We start from the raw sequence: 15924 nt of genomic DNA, 5'->3' as shown, positions 1-15924 counted from the left end.
CCCCGGCTAGGCATCAAAAAGGCTCTGCAGAGTGAGAGGCCTCAGTAGCCGCCTCTGCACCCAGCAGCTCATCAGCCAGCGCTCACCTGGTCCCTTCTGCCTGCCCCAGGCCGGGCACCTGAGCAACATCCTGTTTAGAGAGGCCTGTTCTCCAGCGTGATTGCGCCGGCACTGCTCTGTGGCTTTCTCTACTTGGTGTGGGTTGCTGCTGCAGTTCCAGAGGACAGCAGAGGGATGGCCGGGAGCGGAGCCAGGAGCCAGGGAGGCCGCCGAGAGCATGCCTTCATCCCGGAGCCTTTTGATGGAGCCAATATAGCTCCCCAACTCTGGCTGCACCGCTTTGAGGTCATCAACGACCTCAACCATTGGGACCATGCCACCCAGCTAAGGTTCCTGAAAGAATCCCTCAGGGGAGATGCCCTCAAGGTCTACGATGGACTCAGTCCTGAGGACCAGGGGGACTATAGTGCTGTGAAAGAGGCCCTGCTGAAGACCTTCGGGGGGCCCGGAGCTGCCCACAGCCACCTGCCCAAGGAGATCGTCTTTGCCAACAGCATGGGTAAGGGCTACTACCTCAAAGGGAAAATTGGCAAAGTGCCTGTGAGGTTCCTGGTGGACTCCGGGGCCCAGGTCTCAGTGGTCCACCCAAGTTTGTGGGAGGAGGTCACCGATGGGGACTTGGACACCCTTCGGCCCTTTGAGAATGTGGTAAAAGTGGCCAATGGGGCGGAAATGAAGATCCTGGGCATCTGGGATACGGTGGTGTCACTGGGCAAACTGAAGCTCAAGGCAGAGTTCCTGGTGGCCAACGCCAGTGCTGAGGAAGCCATCATCGGCACCGACGTGCTCCAGGACCACAACGCCGTCCTGGACTTCGAGCACCGCACGTGCACCCTGAAAGGGAAGAAGTTCCGCCTCCTGCCTGTTGGAGGGACCCTGGAAGATGAGTTTGACCTGGAGCTCATAGAGGAGGAGCCCTCGGAGGAGGGGCGGCAGCAGCCCTCCTATTGAAAAGCCCCCATTTCCTTACCCCCCCAAATATTGGTGGAAGGTCCACCTGGTGGATGGGGAAGGGCAGGTCCTCAGGGGGTGACTGGGCTTGGCCAACCCTCTAAAATCAACTCTTTCCCTCCTCTACTCGTCCCCCTCCTCCCTCTGCAGGGGCCTTAATCTGCCCCTGGTAGGGGAGGCTTCCTTTGAAACGGCACAAGTGAAGGAGGCAGGCTGGCTTTCTGAGAGGGAGAGAGGGTCCTCACGGCTGCCAAGCTGCTGTTGGTGGCAGACACTCAAAGGCTGGAAGAAGGTTCCATGAAGGCTAGAAATGACTGTCTTTGAGAGAGGACTAGAGGACCTCGTAGCTCCCCTGAGACATGGCTGGATATCCTTCAGGTCTGTGCAGCCTGAATCAGCTGGGCTGGCTTCTGGCTGCAGGGTCCTCACAGCTCCCTTGGGTGAGGGTCACAGTTGCTCAGGGATTCTTCCCTGTTGGGTCTTTCCACCTGCACAATGTATATTTCCTCCTGTCATTTGCCTTGAAACCCACAGAGCCTTGTGCCAATAACTCATTACTTCCAAACCCAATAAAGATTGACTCATGGCAAAACAACATCATGTGTTGATTGGGGATGAATGGGAGGGATGTGAGAGGGTGAGGAAAACAGGGTGTAAATGTCAAAGAGAAGGAAGATTCCAGTGTTTACCGGGTGCCTACCCGGATATAGGAGAATATATAGACGGGGACTATGTATTTGGGACTTCATGACAGCCTCGACTTCAAATATCTCGACTTATTTCCCCATAATTCCTGCCACCGTTTTTAATTGAGTCATAATTCCTCTAATCACTTCAAACTATAATATTATAGCATCTAAATTTCCCTTTATACCAAAAAGTGATCCTAAAGTTATTTGTGAGGTGTCTTGATTGGGGATTGGAAGTTTACCATTCTTGTAAACAGATGGGAAAGGATCTGCCTGGCAAGTAGTTTCCTACAGCTGCCTGGGAGCCAGGCTTGGAGGCAGATGCAAGGCCAGGGGACAAGTTTTGGCCTGCATGGGCCACCCCAGGGCGTTCTGGAGGACAGAGGATGTGGGGACAGCAGGGGGCCCTGATGGTGGGAGGACAGCTTCTTCCTGGAGGGACTTGGAAAGAGCCTGATATTGGAGAGGCAGGATGGAGTGGGGGGAGACACTCCCAGATCTGGGAACGGGGTGTCCATCTCTTCTAGGGTCCACTCACAGTCTGCTTCCAAATGCCTGCCTCTTTCTCTGGAACTGAGCAGGGCAGGAATCTGAAAACCCCCAGTCAAAAGACTGAGGGTACAAAGCTTTAAGAGCTTTCAGTGGGAGGTGGGAAGGGCCATCCTCCCCTCATGAGGGTTCAATGAGCCTGTGCTGGAGGTTTCCACCTGGACATCTCCGAGACAAGCAGGCTGCCCGAACAGGTGAGTATCACTTGGCCCTGGACCTCTTGAAGCTGATCTGAGCAGAGAGCTGCTGCTCCCCCCTTGAATTCCAGCTGATTCTATGGAAACGGAGGCACCTGCTCAGCCCCTTAGCCTCCTGATTACTGCAGCGGGGCCCTGGGCATCCAAACATCTTCATAGGAATTAGCTCCTCAGCCCCAGGGAACTTTGGGTGGTGGGCGGGGCTGCACCAGGGGAAGTCTTTTCCCAGGAAAGAGAGGCCTGGAGGAGGGGTGGGCCCATCAGGAAGCCTCGAAGTGGAGCTAGAACCAGAGAAGGAGGTAGGAGAACCGGGGAAGGAGGTGCTCTCCTGTCCCCCACCCCGTCTCCCTTCTCAAATTTGGTTTTCAACCTCTAACAAAAGCTGCTTGTCTCCTAGGCCAAACCCTCCCCTGAGGGGACAACCCAGGTGGCACCTCCCTGTGACCTATTTCCTTTAGGTCCTTCAGCTCCTAGCCACGTGCTGGGCGGAGGGAGAGAGGATGGGGAGAGGGTGGGTGGGGAAGCAGGCAGGGGCACGGCGCGGGCACAGGGAATTGGGTGCCAGGCCAGAATTCCGGGGCAGCTTCCAAGTTGTGCTCTCCCTGCCCTTCCCCACTCACGGCAGGCTGGTGAACAAGAACAGGCGGCCTGTGTCCCAGATGCAGAGGCCTTTGCTCCCTGTTCTGAAGGAGGAACCTGTCTGGGCCACCAGGTTCTCAGCCAGCTCTCCCCTGAGGAACGCGTGGGCTGGGCCCCAGCTGGGCCCCGCGTGAGGAGCCCCCGTGGGGGAAGGGGCTCAGTGGTGGTTCTTACCTAGAGCACCGTGGGTCTCATCCGAGTGAGGCAAGACAGGCGCTGTGTGTGTGAGGTCAGTGGTGCAAACGTGTGGGGGGCAGCCTGGGCTGCGGGATGGTGAACGCCACCCTCCCAGGAGCAGAGTGTCGGGGGAGCCCTGGAGAGCGGCCAGGGTGCGTGTCGGCCACGTCGGGGAGGGCGGCTGCCTGGGGGAGGCGTCGGGGCTTGACTTGCACGCGCGTGTCTGAAGCGTGGAAGACCAGAGGGCCCATCTGGCTTCCAGGGGAGGCGGGGGGAGGCTGCAGAGCCCAGCTTGGGCGCCGGGGCAGTGTCCCCACTGAGTGTGCATTTGAGATGGAGGGAGGGAGGAGACAGGCAGGCATCAGTGTGAGGGTCTAACCCTGGCTGCACGTCGGAACCCGGGAGGAGCGATGAGGGCTGGCCCCTCAGGTGGTCCTCAGGCAGCCGGGCTCCAGCAGCCCCGGTCAGACCCAGGTGTAGTGACCTCGTTGTGAACCAAAGGGTGGTCCAGGGTCACAGGGAGGCAGCATGAGCACCAGCTGGGGGTGGTTAGAAACCGCGCCTCATCCTCACCAGCCAGCACCCGCACCCGCAGGTGGTTCCCATGCGCACGAACGTCTGGAAAGCCCTGGCCTAGAACATTCTGATCCCTCTAGTGAATGGGCAACTCATGGCCCTACAAGACCCCTCTTCTCTAATGACCACCACACACCAAATGCCTCCCAGTCCCCCCCAGAGTGCTAGATAATTTCTCATGCTTTTATCCAGCAAACATACATTTTTAAACTTTTGTTTTGAAATAATTTCAGACGTACAGAAAAATTGGAGGAGACGTACAAAGAATGTCCATATACGTTTAACCTAGTTTTCCCCAATATTAACATTTTACCAATTAACATTATCATTCAATCTCTGTCTCTTTTTCCCCTGTATATGTATATAAACGGTTTGAAAATTGCAAAATGATAAACATTTACTAAATGCTTTAGTGTTTATTTCCTTTAAAAGGAAGGAATCCTCTTATGTAACCAGAATACAGTGATCAAAATCAGGACATTAGCATTGGTATAATAGTTATAACCTAATCTGTAGAGTGCATTGCATTTTTCCAATTATCCCATTAATAATCTTTATAGCAAAAGGAACCAATTGTTTTCTGATCCAGGATCCAATCCAGCCACACAATGCATTCAGTTGTCACATTGCTTTAGTCTCCTTTAATCTGAACAGATCCTCAACCTGTCTTTGTCTTTCATGACCTTGACATTTATGAACAGACCTGGTCACTTATTTTGAACAATATGAACCTACATTTGGGTGACTCCGATGTTTTCTCATTCTCAGATTCAGGTTGTGCATTTCTGGCAGGAATACCAGAAGCTACGTGTCCTTCTCAGTGTCTCACATCAGGAGGCACAGAATTTCATGACAGAATAAATGCCTATTTATTGTATTACTGGTGATTTAACTTTAACCAGTTGGACAAAGTGGTGTCTTCCAGGTTCCTCCAATGTAAACTGTTTTTTCCTGTGTAATTAATGAATGTCTTCTGGGTTGATACTATGGGAAATGTATATTATATATAAAATATATAGGTAGCCTGTTTCTCATAGGACTGTCACCCACTAGATCCATCGATGATCCTTGCCTGCAATGGTGACCTTTTAGTTCTGCCCCTCCACATTTATTAGCTGGCACTCAACTCTAAAGAAAAGCCTTCCCTTTCTGTCTATTTCTTTATTACTTATTTATAGCATTGTAGACTCACAGACTTATTTTATTCAATCAGTTATACTCTGCTACTATTGTTGTTTATTCTGATGTTCAAATTGCTTCAGATTTGGCCTCAGAAGCCTCTTCAAAAAGGCTCCTGACTTCTTGGGACATGTCCCTGTCATAATCTGAGCCCTTCCTTATTTTCTGTCACAAGATGTTCCAGGTTCATTTTGTTCCTCCCTTGCACCAGCCCAGGAATCAACCGTTCCTCCCAAGAGCTCTGGTTCTTTTTGGTAGAGCCTGATACGCAGAGACCAGGGTCTGGGTGTTAGGTGTGCTCATTGCTACTGGGGTGTCATGACTTCTCAGTCCTCTCAGTGGTCAGAGCGAAGACAAAAACACATAGTACATCTGCGTATGTTTTTATATCTATCACTCTGTGCATTAAAAATCTGAATTCATACTGATACCTCCAATTCCAACCCAGCACCATGGGGACTATTCTAACCTTCCCCCTCTCCATGTCTGTAACTTCTTTCCCCAAGAATGAGAAACCTGGCTCCAGGTTACCTATTGGCTCCGTTCTAGAACACCCAGGAAGCAGTTTCAGAATGCTAACCCATATGCCTATGAAAAACACACCTAGAAGCAACCAGTTACTAATCCCTCCTCAGTGCCAGCTGTGGGTGGTCCTTGGCAGCAAATAAGAAGAGTAAATTATGAAATCAGACTGCAGTCACCCTAAGAAGTGCTAAGGCTCGCAGCTGTGCAAGGCTTTGGGTGCCAGTCTGAAGGTATTACCTTATCTTGAGGACACAATGTGCCCATCGGGAGGCCAGCTGGAGTCAGAGACCAAAGGCCACAGTCATCTCCTGGCAATGTTGAGGGAGTGGCCAGTCTCCATGCCCCAGAGAGGTGACCTGGACTGCCCACCTGGTCCTCAGCCACTGAGGACACACAGAGGCAGCTGTCAGCTGACACCGCCACACATTCCAGTCCCATCAGTCACCGCCCTATCCCGAGTCCCCTGTTGCCAAGCAACCCAGGGTAATAAATGTGGCTTCCCTGGCTGGGCTGCAAGGAGGGCAAACTCTGATCAGGCCACTCTGACCATCAACTCCACCCAGCTGTTCTCCTCGTGGGTTTGTAAATTGGCTCAAGTTCTGATTGCTCGGATAAGGTGGGCCAGCCTCCCCCAAGCCCAGACTGGGGTGAATTCTCCAAGGCACGTGTTGCCTGTTGGACTTGCGTGGGGCCAGGCTTGGCCTGCTCAGCCTCTCAGCTCCTCTTATAGTGTCTTCCTGCCTGGGAAATATGTGAGGTGGGCCCTGGCTTCTAGAGATTTAGTCTGAAGAGCCAGGCTTGGTGCTGTGTCCCTGCCCATCTGTGCAAGAGCACAGGGAGGGAGGGCCACGTGCTGGGGTCAGAAGGACTCCACAGAGGAGATCTTTAAGCTGAGTTTTGAAACACAAGTGGTCATTTCCCAAGAAGAGGTGGGAGAGATAGAGAAAAGTTAGGAAAGGGAGCAAGGTCGAGCAGGGCTGGTGCACGCTAATGGGGTGACTGGGGAGAGGAACACAGGGCCAAGTGTGGAGGATACTGAATGACCTTTGAGGAAACTCCCAAAGGCCAGAGAGAGCCGATGTTACATTTCTTCAGCTCTAAGAGGCACTCGATTAAAAAGTACATTATAAGTTTAATAATATTTTTTTGAGAAAGAAAAAAATAAACCTTGTAACATAAATGTATGTACCAATGGTACACCCTGATTTAAGAAGCAGTAAAATGTGTGGGAGAGGCGGTGGTGGGAGTGGGTCTGAAAGTACAGAGAATACTTGACTCCGGCTCAGGTTCCGAGTCAGTCCCATGCAGGTGCCTGCTGGGTGGTGCTGGAAAGGACTCGGGGGCTGCGTTCAGCCGCGGCCAGCAAGATGCCAGGATTGACTGGAGGTGTCTGCCCTGGGAGCGGGCATGGGAGTGAGCCCTGCTCCTCTGCTGTGTGTAGTCAGGGCCTTCGTCCCTAGGGGAGCCAGGAAGGGTTGTAGGCAGGGAAGTGACATGCAGACATCTGCATTTGTAACGCCTCTGAGCCTCAGTTCACAGACTCAGTGAGGTGTCATTTTAAGATGATTTTTCCAAATTAAAGCTAATGATGTCCAACTCCGAGTCCCCATTCAGCCACCCTGTTGAGACAGTCACTCAGTCTTTCTGGGGGGACTCCAGAAAGACTTCTGGGGGGAAAAGGTCCCAGAATCTTATGCAACATCTGGGGTGGGGATGAAGGTGGGGGGCTGGAAGTCATGGGTGCCCAGGCGCGCTCTTGCCATGGAGAGGCCCACGTTCCTGTCCACACGATCCCTTCAGGACGTGTGGCTGTGCTGCTTTGGGTGGTGGGGCATTAAAAGCCCAGATTTCACGTCCTGCCTCCCTAGCGACACCAGGCAGCTCCTTGCTGTGATGTCCTGCTGCTTCCTTAGGCTGAGGCTGCTGAGTGGTGTGTGAATGCCTGTTCTCTCCAGGACTGACCACCATCCATCCAAGGGTCCGTCTTCCTTGTCTCCTCTTACACACCCCAAGGCCACCCCCACCTCCCCGTCCAGGGCCCTCGAACAGAGTCTCACCGTGGGTTTAGGCAGGGACAAAAGATGGGGAAGAAAAGTGTCATATCTTATAGGCAACACTGGCTTGGCTCAGTGACGTAAGAGTGCCCTGAAAGGCCAGGCTACTTACCGAGATGGAAGAATCGGGAGCGAAAGCACACAGTAGTATTGTCCTGTCCGGCAGCCCGGGGAGGGGACCCGGAGCGAGACCGGATGGAGGAAGTGGTCTGGTGAGGATTCTGTGCTGGCCCAGGGGCAGGCTCAGGAGGCTCCGTGGGGAAGGGGACTGATTCTGTAGGTAACAGGAAGGGGAACCAACAGGACCTGGGGACATCAATTATGGGATGTGAGAGAGGGACAAGTCTAAGGCAGCAGTTCTCACTGGGGGGGGGTTTGCCCCCAGGGCACACTCAACAATGGGGACATTTTTGGTTGTCACAACTTGGCGTGGCCATGCTGTTGGCATCTAGTGGGTAGAGGTCAGAGATGCTACTGACCCTCCCACAATGCGCAGGTTGCCCTCCACCACACCACTGCCAACCCATAATTCTCCAGCCCCAAATATCAGTCATGCAGAGGCTGAGAAACTGGCCTCAGGTGACGTGCAGGTTGCTGATTTGGCATTTTTTCCCTAAGTCTCACAGATCTCCTGCATGTCAGTTTTATCCCATTTAACAGATGGGAAAACTGAAACCCGGGGAGGTCAGTCTGCCCAACAGTCAATTGCAGAGATGGTCAGTGCTGAACTGAGGTTGGAGTTTAAGCCAACCTGACTCAGAATGTTCAGTTTAGTCTGCTGGAGCAGCCTGGACAAAGATTTGGTCAAAACGAATGTAGATTGTTTTCAGCTATTATAAATAGAGCAAGGCAGGACAGAGTGGGGGAAAACGAATTTGAAAGGCTGGAGGATCTAACAGGTCTTGTTTAAGCAGTGTATAAGGTACTTATAAAACTCACAGACATGGAGACATTCATTGTTATTTTACCAATTTATGAAAATAAAAAGTTCATAAAAATCATCAACCAAGTAGAGGAAACACAGTTGACTGAAAATAAACCAGGAGAAAAAAACCCCTAAAACCTCCACAAAATTCCAGATCCTTTTCTTTGACTGTTACTTACTGTTGCTTGGTTAATTTTTTCATCATTTAAATTCCTTTTGGTGTTTTTTGTTTTGCTTTGTTATTTTTTTACAAAAGCAATGCGTGCTCACTTTAGGAAAACCAGAAAGTGAGGTCAACCCAATTATGTATATAAATAAACTTCACAAAGCACGTGGCACCCTCACCCTCCTTGGGTCAAACATGGCATATTTTTGCAGACCTTTCTCTTTAGACATTCACACGGATGTATTTTCCTTCATTCTCTCTCTTTCACTCGCTCATTTTCTCTTTTTTTTCCTTTTTAGCAAAAATAGGGTTTTGTAGTACTTTGTGTTTTGTAAACACCCGTACTCGATTGAACCAGTCCCCCGCTTTGAACAGTTTGCTGTTGGAGACCTCCCAGCACAGTAGCGAAAAGGAAGGGACCGCGTTCACGCTGCACACGATAGCCAGACACAGCCACGTGCGGTGGGATCCCGTTTATACACGATCCCCAAACGAGCAGGCGGAGCTAAACCACGGTGCACGGAAGGGCAGGCGCAGGGGGCAAAGTTACAAGGGCAGGGCGGCGGCGAGGCCATGGCAGGAGGGGCGTCCGGGGACACCCGGGGCCACGGTGCCTGCCTTCCAGACGGGCTGTGTCCACTTGGTGTGATAAAACTCGCAAAGCAGCACATTGGTCTCCTATGCACTTTAATCTATGTGCACGACATTGCACAGTATGTTTTAAGAAAAGAACAGAATTAAAATAATTGGCTGAAATATTAACTGGAAACTTAAAGCAGAAAGTAAAACTAATTAAGAAAACTACTTGAAAAGGCACAAAAGGATGTACTCCACCTCCGTGCCACATCAAAATCCCGATGCTTACCCCTGGCGGTGTGGCTCGGGTGCGCATCCTCCTGCGCACCAGAGGTTGCTGGTTCGAGTCCCAGTCAGGGCACATGCCCAGGTGGTGGGCTCGGTCCCTGGTAGGGGGCATGCAGGAGGCAGCCGATCAATGTTCCACTCTCACACTGATGTTTCTCTTTTTCTCTCCCTCTCCCTTCTTTTTTTTTTTTTTGTTAAATGTAGTTGTGTTTAGTTTTTAAATATCTTTATTGATTTCAGAGAGAGAAAGGGAGAAGGGGAGAGAGAGAGAGAAACATCAATGAAGAGAGAGTCATTGATCTGCTGCCTCCTGCAAGCCCCCTGCTGGGGATCGAGCCCGAAACCCGGGGCCTGTGCCCTGACTGGGAATCAAACCGGGATCTCCAGGGTCATAGGTCAGTGCTCAAGCGCTGAACCATGCCGGCCAGGCTCCCTCTCCCTTCTTAAAAAAAAATCCCAATGTTAAAACATAACATGGAATATAATTTTAGACCAAATTGTCCTTTGGGCTGAATTGCCAACGCCCCGCCCCCGCCACTTGCTCTCAACCAGATTGTTTTCTATCAGGTAGCTTTTGATTTTGACCAGTCCCCTGGATTGCGCTAAAGCCCACACATTTTCCGGGCCCTTGCTGTGGCACTTTCCCGCAGCCCTGGTGCCAATCAGGTCCTTAATTTGCAGTAAAACCTCACTCACTTTGTTTTACCATCTTCCCTTGGGGCATGTGACATCCGAGACTATTCTACCCCAGCTCTGAGCCTGAAGTCTGTCTCTGCCTCTCACCCCCCTCCCCATGTGTGTCGCTGAGCACCCAGCATGTACCGGGCACTGTTCTAGGTGCTGGGACAGCTCGTTCTCTGCTGTGGATCAGCTCCATTTTTACATCAAACAGACAAAATTGCAATGTCATGTGGTAGTGAGAAAAAGGAATCAGGGCCGGGGGATAGTGGGTAGGGTATGGGGTATGTATGATCCTATACAAAGGGACTTGGGCCTGTGGATAAGGTGACGTTTGTGCAGAGACCTGAGCGAAGTGAGGGAATAGCCATAAAGGTGTCAAGGGGAAGGCATTCCAATGAAAGGAGTAACATGTGCAAAGGCCCTGGGTGTCTGGGAACATCCTGGGGGCCAGGGTGGCTGGGGCCGAGTGTGTGAGGGGTCGGGTGATAGGCCACCACCTCAGGGAGAGTGGCCAGGGCCAGATCAAGTCCCCACTTGCCACCAAAGCCACTCAACTGCTCTGCTGAGCGGATGGAATTCCACAGGAAGGTTTTGTGTCAAGGAAGGCTGGGACCTGGTGACTGTTTTCAAAGGATCTTATGGCGCTTGGGGAGAACCTGGGGGTGGGGAAGGGGGAGCAGAGCCAGGGAGGAAGCAGGGAGACCAGCTCGGGCTTCGCTGAGGCCCAGGGCTGCCCGGAGCTCCGTCCGGTGGCCCCTCTTTCACTCTCATTTGCTTTCTGGCCTCTGCCTGAGGCACAGAGGGGCTTCCCTTGGCGGTGGCCCCTTCGCTCTGCAGACTCAGCGTGGAGCCCTTTTTCTCTTTGACCCACTGGCTGTAAACAGCCCCCTGCCCCCCTCCATTCACGGCCAAGTACAGGAGCCTGCTCTTGTCTGTGTCCAAGGTGCACCCTCCCTTCAGCCCATCAATCACATTTCGGGTCCTGATTCCGTCAGGCGACTGGGTGCCACCTTGCCACCTCAGGGCCACCCCAGGTGTGGGGAATGTGCCATCCATACCTGACTCCAAATTACTGTATTCATGTAATGAGACAGGGTTGGGGACAGTGGCCCAGTCATGCCACTGGACGCCTTCTTGCAGATCGACCAGAGTCCACTAATTTAATTTTGGTGGGGCAATAAGGAATTTGTTAATAAAATGCTGAAATTTGCAAGTCACTTTCTTTTTTAAAACATTCAACAGAACAGAGTCCAGGCTAGTCCTGTAAAATTGTTATTCTCATTTCTTTGCAATCCAGGGCACTTGCTTGAGTTGGGGAGGAAGGGTGGTGTTCCTTCCGCTTCTGACAGGTGACTCAGACCCAGGCCCCCTCTGCCGCTGTCTCAGGCCTCTGCAGAAACCCCCAGGGAGCCTGATTCCTCTAGACAGTCAGTCGGGATTACCTTCAGCCCTGAGGCAGCTCACTTCCAATCTTTGGCAAATTTGTTTCCAGTTCTTAAACAAACCCACACTCATCTTTCCTCTCTACACTCTCAACTCCAATGAACTCACTCTTGCTTAGTCAACCTCACTACCCTCTGCTTGCAAAAGAAAAGACCAGAGAGTTTTAATTACACACAGGCAGCACTCATACAACCACGTCTTCCTTGTTCTCTACAAAGGTGGATTTGAAATGACTTCCAAAAGTACGTACATTAAAATCGGAAACAATTTAAATAAAAATCTAGATCAGAGAATAGGCTAGGGGGAATTTAGGACACAAATATACAAATCACGGAGTCTCATATAATTACTAAAGGTGAGGTGTGAATTTGGCTGAGCTTCCTGGCAGCCAAAGCAAGAAGAGAAAAAGAATCCATTTAATGATTCACTGTTTCCCTGAGGAAACACACACCCACTCGTCAGGGAAAGCAACGGGATTCCTGGGCTGAGTTCTGAAAGGTGGTTTTGCCCAACATTAAAGGATCTTGGTGTGATGAAGAGAAAGCGGAGCCTCACCAGGTCCCCTCCTGATCATCCGTTTCCACTGATGCCTCTTCCGGGCCCTGCGTTGTTCCATGCCCAGTGCTGGTTTGCACTTAACTGGCAGCTGCTTTGAGCAAAGCTTTTAACTGCAAAGTTGCAGAGACTGGCCACAACCTCTGTAGTTACTCAGAGTTTACACTTGAAGTGTGGTGTCTTCGTTGATTGTCTGGCTAGAGCTCTAGCTACTATTGTTCTGAATTTTCTTTCTGTTGGAAAGATACACGCAAATGCTGGGACTTCAGGCACCTCCCTCACTTTGGGTGAAATACTTGCAAGATGTAGGCATTTTAGCAAGGTCTCGCTCTCCTCTTTGAGATTCTCCCAGCTGCCCTGCCAGGCTGGAGGGGTTTTTGGGTTTGTTTTGATTTTCTGAACACCACCTAGAGGAGGCACCGCCTGACAAATGCCCCCTTCCCCACTCTTGGCCATGTTCTGTCCCTGAGTCACCCTCTTCTCTGCTCCCCCTTTCAGTTTAACCACTTCCTGCCCACTATTGTCTAAATGGCATAGTCAGGATGACATATGTGAACACTCCCCTACCGTCTAGTGTCATTTCCCTTCAGGCTGATTAATGGTCTGAATGTCAGAATTTTGTCTCTGGAAATCTAAGCTACAGTCCTGCCAGTGCTCCCACTCTTCTCCTTGTTGGTAAAATCATCCTAATTGCTCAGATGTGTCGAATGCTTCCTGAGTGTCAGGCGCTGGGCTAGACTTTCTTTAATCCCCTATCTCACTAATCCCCCCAAAGCCCTGGGAGGTAAGTACATTTAGCCCTTTGGATGCACAGGTTTTATATCGTGAATTTAACCAACCAATATAAAAAATATTCTTAAAAAGAAATCCCAGAAAGTTCTAAAAAGCAGACTTTGAATTTGCCACGTGCTAAACACTACCCTGAGTCCCCGCAGATGAAGAGGGGTGTGGGCACACCCTGCTGCAGCCTGCATGCAAATGTAGGTTCTAAGACTATGCAAACACTATGCCGTTTTATATAAGGGACTGGAACATTCTTGGATTTTGGTGTCTGAGGGTAAGGGTGTCCTGGAACCAATCCCCTCGGATACGGAGGGACGACTGTACCATCCTCACTTTACAGAGCAGGAAAATAGAGCCCAGGCCCCTTCCCAGGTCACCCGGAGTGTAAAGGGTGGAGTCGGCGTTGGTCCTTGGATCCATCTGATTAGTCTCTGTGCTTGACCAGCACCCAGGACCCCCTTCCCCGGTGACTGAAGGCGTGGCAGCCACGCACCCTCTCCCCAGGGCCTCTCATTCCGCTTGGCCAGCTCGCTCGTGTTTGTTGATCAGAATGAGCTCCAGTGCTTTATGATAAAGCATCTCCTACCTTCTGGGGGATGGGAGTATCAGCAAGGCAAGGCAAGAGTTTGTCACACATTCTGTTTTTAACCAAACGACCATTCTAGCAGGTGGATGTTGGGTCTCCCATCCCTGCTGGCCACTCTGCAGGGCTGGGGACGGTCCCCAGGTGTTACCCAGCCTGGCGTCTGGTTGGTGGGCTGGTGTTTCCCCCTTTCCTCTGCCCCACAGGCTCTCCCAGGTGTCTCCCCTGCCAGGCCCATGGATTCCTTAACGGCAGACGCGTCCTGACCCAGAGCTTTCTACCTGGACTCTCATTACATACCTTTGCCCCCAGGTGTGGCCAAGAGCACCCTATAAAAGGCTCCTCCCTCTTCTTCCAGGGCCTCAGTGAACCTCTTCTGCCCCCAGTTCCCCAGCTCTGTCTTGTCCTTGGGGCCATACTCTTTGCTTCTACGCTGGCTCTTGCCTCAGTTGTCCCATTAAATCCTGAGCCTGCCTCCATGCACATCAAGGGAGGCTCTCAGAAGCTCCAGGCTGGCAGAGCCTGTCCTGTCTGCTGACAGGTCAGCCATACTCTCCCACCACGCAGCTTTTTTCCCTCTGGGCAACATGTTCACCTCTAGTCAGCAGTCAGCAGCCCCAGCCACCTGACTGGTCTCCACAAGGACGCTCCATGTGGGACAGAGTGGGCAGATATCTGCCGCCCAATTAGTGCCGAGCCCTGAACGATGCTTCCTGTGGAGCCCCTGCCTGAGCGGCCCTCGGTCACGGGGAGCCCAATGTTCCTAATTGATGGGAAGGCACAAGAAAGCAATGGGAATAAGAAGCTGCTGTTCCAGAGACTCTTGGCAGAGAGCCTGACGTGTCCCTCCTCATCTAGGTCACAGTGACATCTAAGAGGTAGACCAAAGTGCCACTTGATAACGGGGATGCCAAGGCCTAGGTGGAAGTTGTTAGTAAATGCTGGTTGAATAAGCAGTGATGTCACAGGGTCGACAACCAAAAGATGTGGTGTAGAAAGAGTGTCTTCAATCCCTGGACAGGATGCCTTCCCCCAGGAGCATACTGGGTGGTGGCCACAGACCCCCTGGAGGTTCAGGAGTCTGGGTTATTCCTCCCCATCGTCGGGGAGGGGAGACATGATAGAGGGAAGCGCGATGACTTAGCAGTGACAATCCACAAGTGTCCGGTGTGTTCGCAATTTCTGCCCCATTAACTGAAACCGAAGGCCCCTCGATGGGAAGTGAGTAGCTGCATTCAAAGGCTTAAAAAAGAAAGTTGCTGTCCATGGAAAATTGATTACAGTTGGACGCAGCTCTTGCAGAAATGGAGGCAAAGGAATGGGGCTTGAGTCAGAGCTCGCTGTCTCTGTGGACTTAGAGCAAAAGGCCTCACCTCTCTCTTCCTGCGTCATCACCATCTATGAAACAGGGACCTTGATGGCAGCCCCCTCCCCCACCCCGGGGCTGGTAAGAGAGGTCAGGGAGGCGCCCAGCACTCAGCACATGTGAGTTGCCCATTATTGTGACCTGGCCCCATATAGCATAATGAAGGACACTCTTCACCCAGCAACTGTGGACAAACAAAGTCAGGAAACGTTGGAATAGAATTTGTCACCTTGGGGGGAGGCTGTCTGTAAGCAAGAGCTGTCCTAATTATCTGTGGTTCAAAGCTTCCCCTCCTCAGCCACAGTAAGCGGGGCTCCTGACACCGTGGGAGAACAGAGCTTTCTTCCACGCTGCTGACAATTCACTCTTTGGTAGCTTCCATCTGGAGCCGTCCAGAGGTGGATCCTGGGATCATATCCTAGACAGGCCAGCACAGAGCCTCTGCTTTTTGGAGAAAGCGAGAGTTAGGCCACTTTCCCCAAGTGGAAGTACCAGGGAGATCCCTTTTCATAAGACCCGCAGGCTCCATGCCACATAGTTAACTTCGAGGGTGCCATAAAAACCTTCCAAAAATTTCAGGCGGTTTTTAGAATAAGCAGTCACTGGTCAAGAAGGAGAATGACATCTTTTTCCTTCCTCTTGACTCTAACCAAGTGCTCTCTTGGGGGAGCAAGAAGAGTCGGGGCAGGATGGTGCGCTGGGCTCAGCACACCTCCCGGGCCCAGGGCAGGAGCTCAGTCGGTCACCTCAGGACAGCTCCAGACAGCAGGGTTTTATGTGGTGGTTCCTTGGCGTGTCTTCGGCTGTATGACCGAGACCGGCACAGCCCAGATGTTAAATGAATTAATAAATTTAAATTAACTGAGGGGGTTAATATGTAAAGGAACCAACCCCGACTTGTTAAATGAATTAATAAATTTAAATTAACTGAGGGGGTTAATATGTAAAGGCACTCCTTTACT

The 15924-nt window shown here is 51.5% G+C and overlaps 1 protein-coding gene across 4 annotated transcripts in view; it reads left to right on the top strand.

Moving 5' to 3' along the window:
- The window catches only part of ASPRV1 (aspartic peptidase retroviral like 1), a 136188-nt gene that overhangs the window by 100372 nt on the left and 19892 nt on the right, over positions 1 to 15924 (top strand). For 2 of the 4 annotated variants that reach the window (XM_081157041.1, XM_081157042.1), the window contains exon 5: positions 110 to 1599. The exons of 1 other annotated variant lie outside the window; for it this stretch is intronic. In XM_081157041.1, the coding sequence (XP_081013167.1) occupies positions 235 to 1011 (777 nt within the window). In that variant the 5' untranslated portion in view covers positions 110 to 234 and the 3' untranslated portion in view covers positions 1012 to 1599. Of the gene's footprint in view, positions 1 to 109; positions 1600 to 15924 lie in introns of those variants that run through there. One more of the 4 variants, XM_081157043.1, reaches the window with a different exon arrangement.

Source organism: Miniopterus schreibersii (assembly GCF_964146895.1).
Source record: "Miniopterus schreibersii genome assembly, chromosome: 13".
NCBI classification, from domain to species: Eukaryota; Metazoa; Chordata; class Mammalia; order Chiroptera; family Miniopteridae; genus Miniopterus; species Miniopterus schreibersii.
This window is presented reverse-complemented; position numbering and strand designations above follow the sequence as displayed.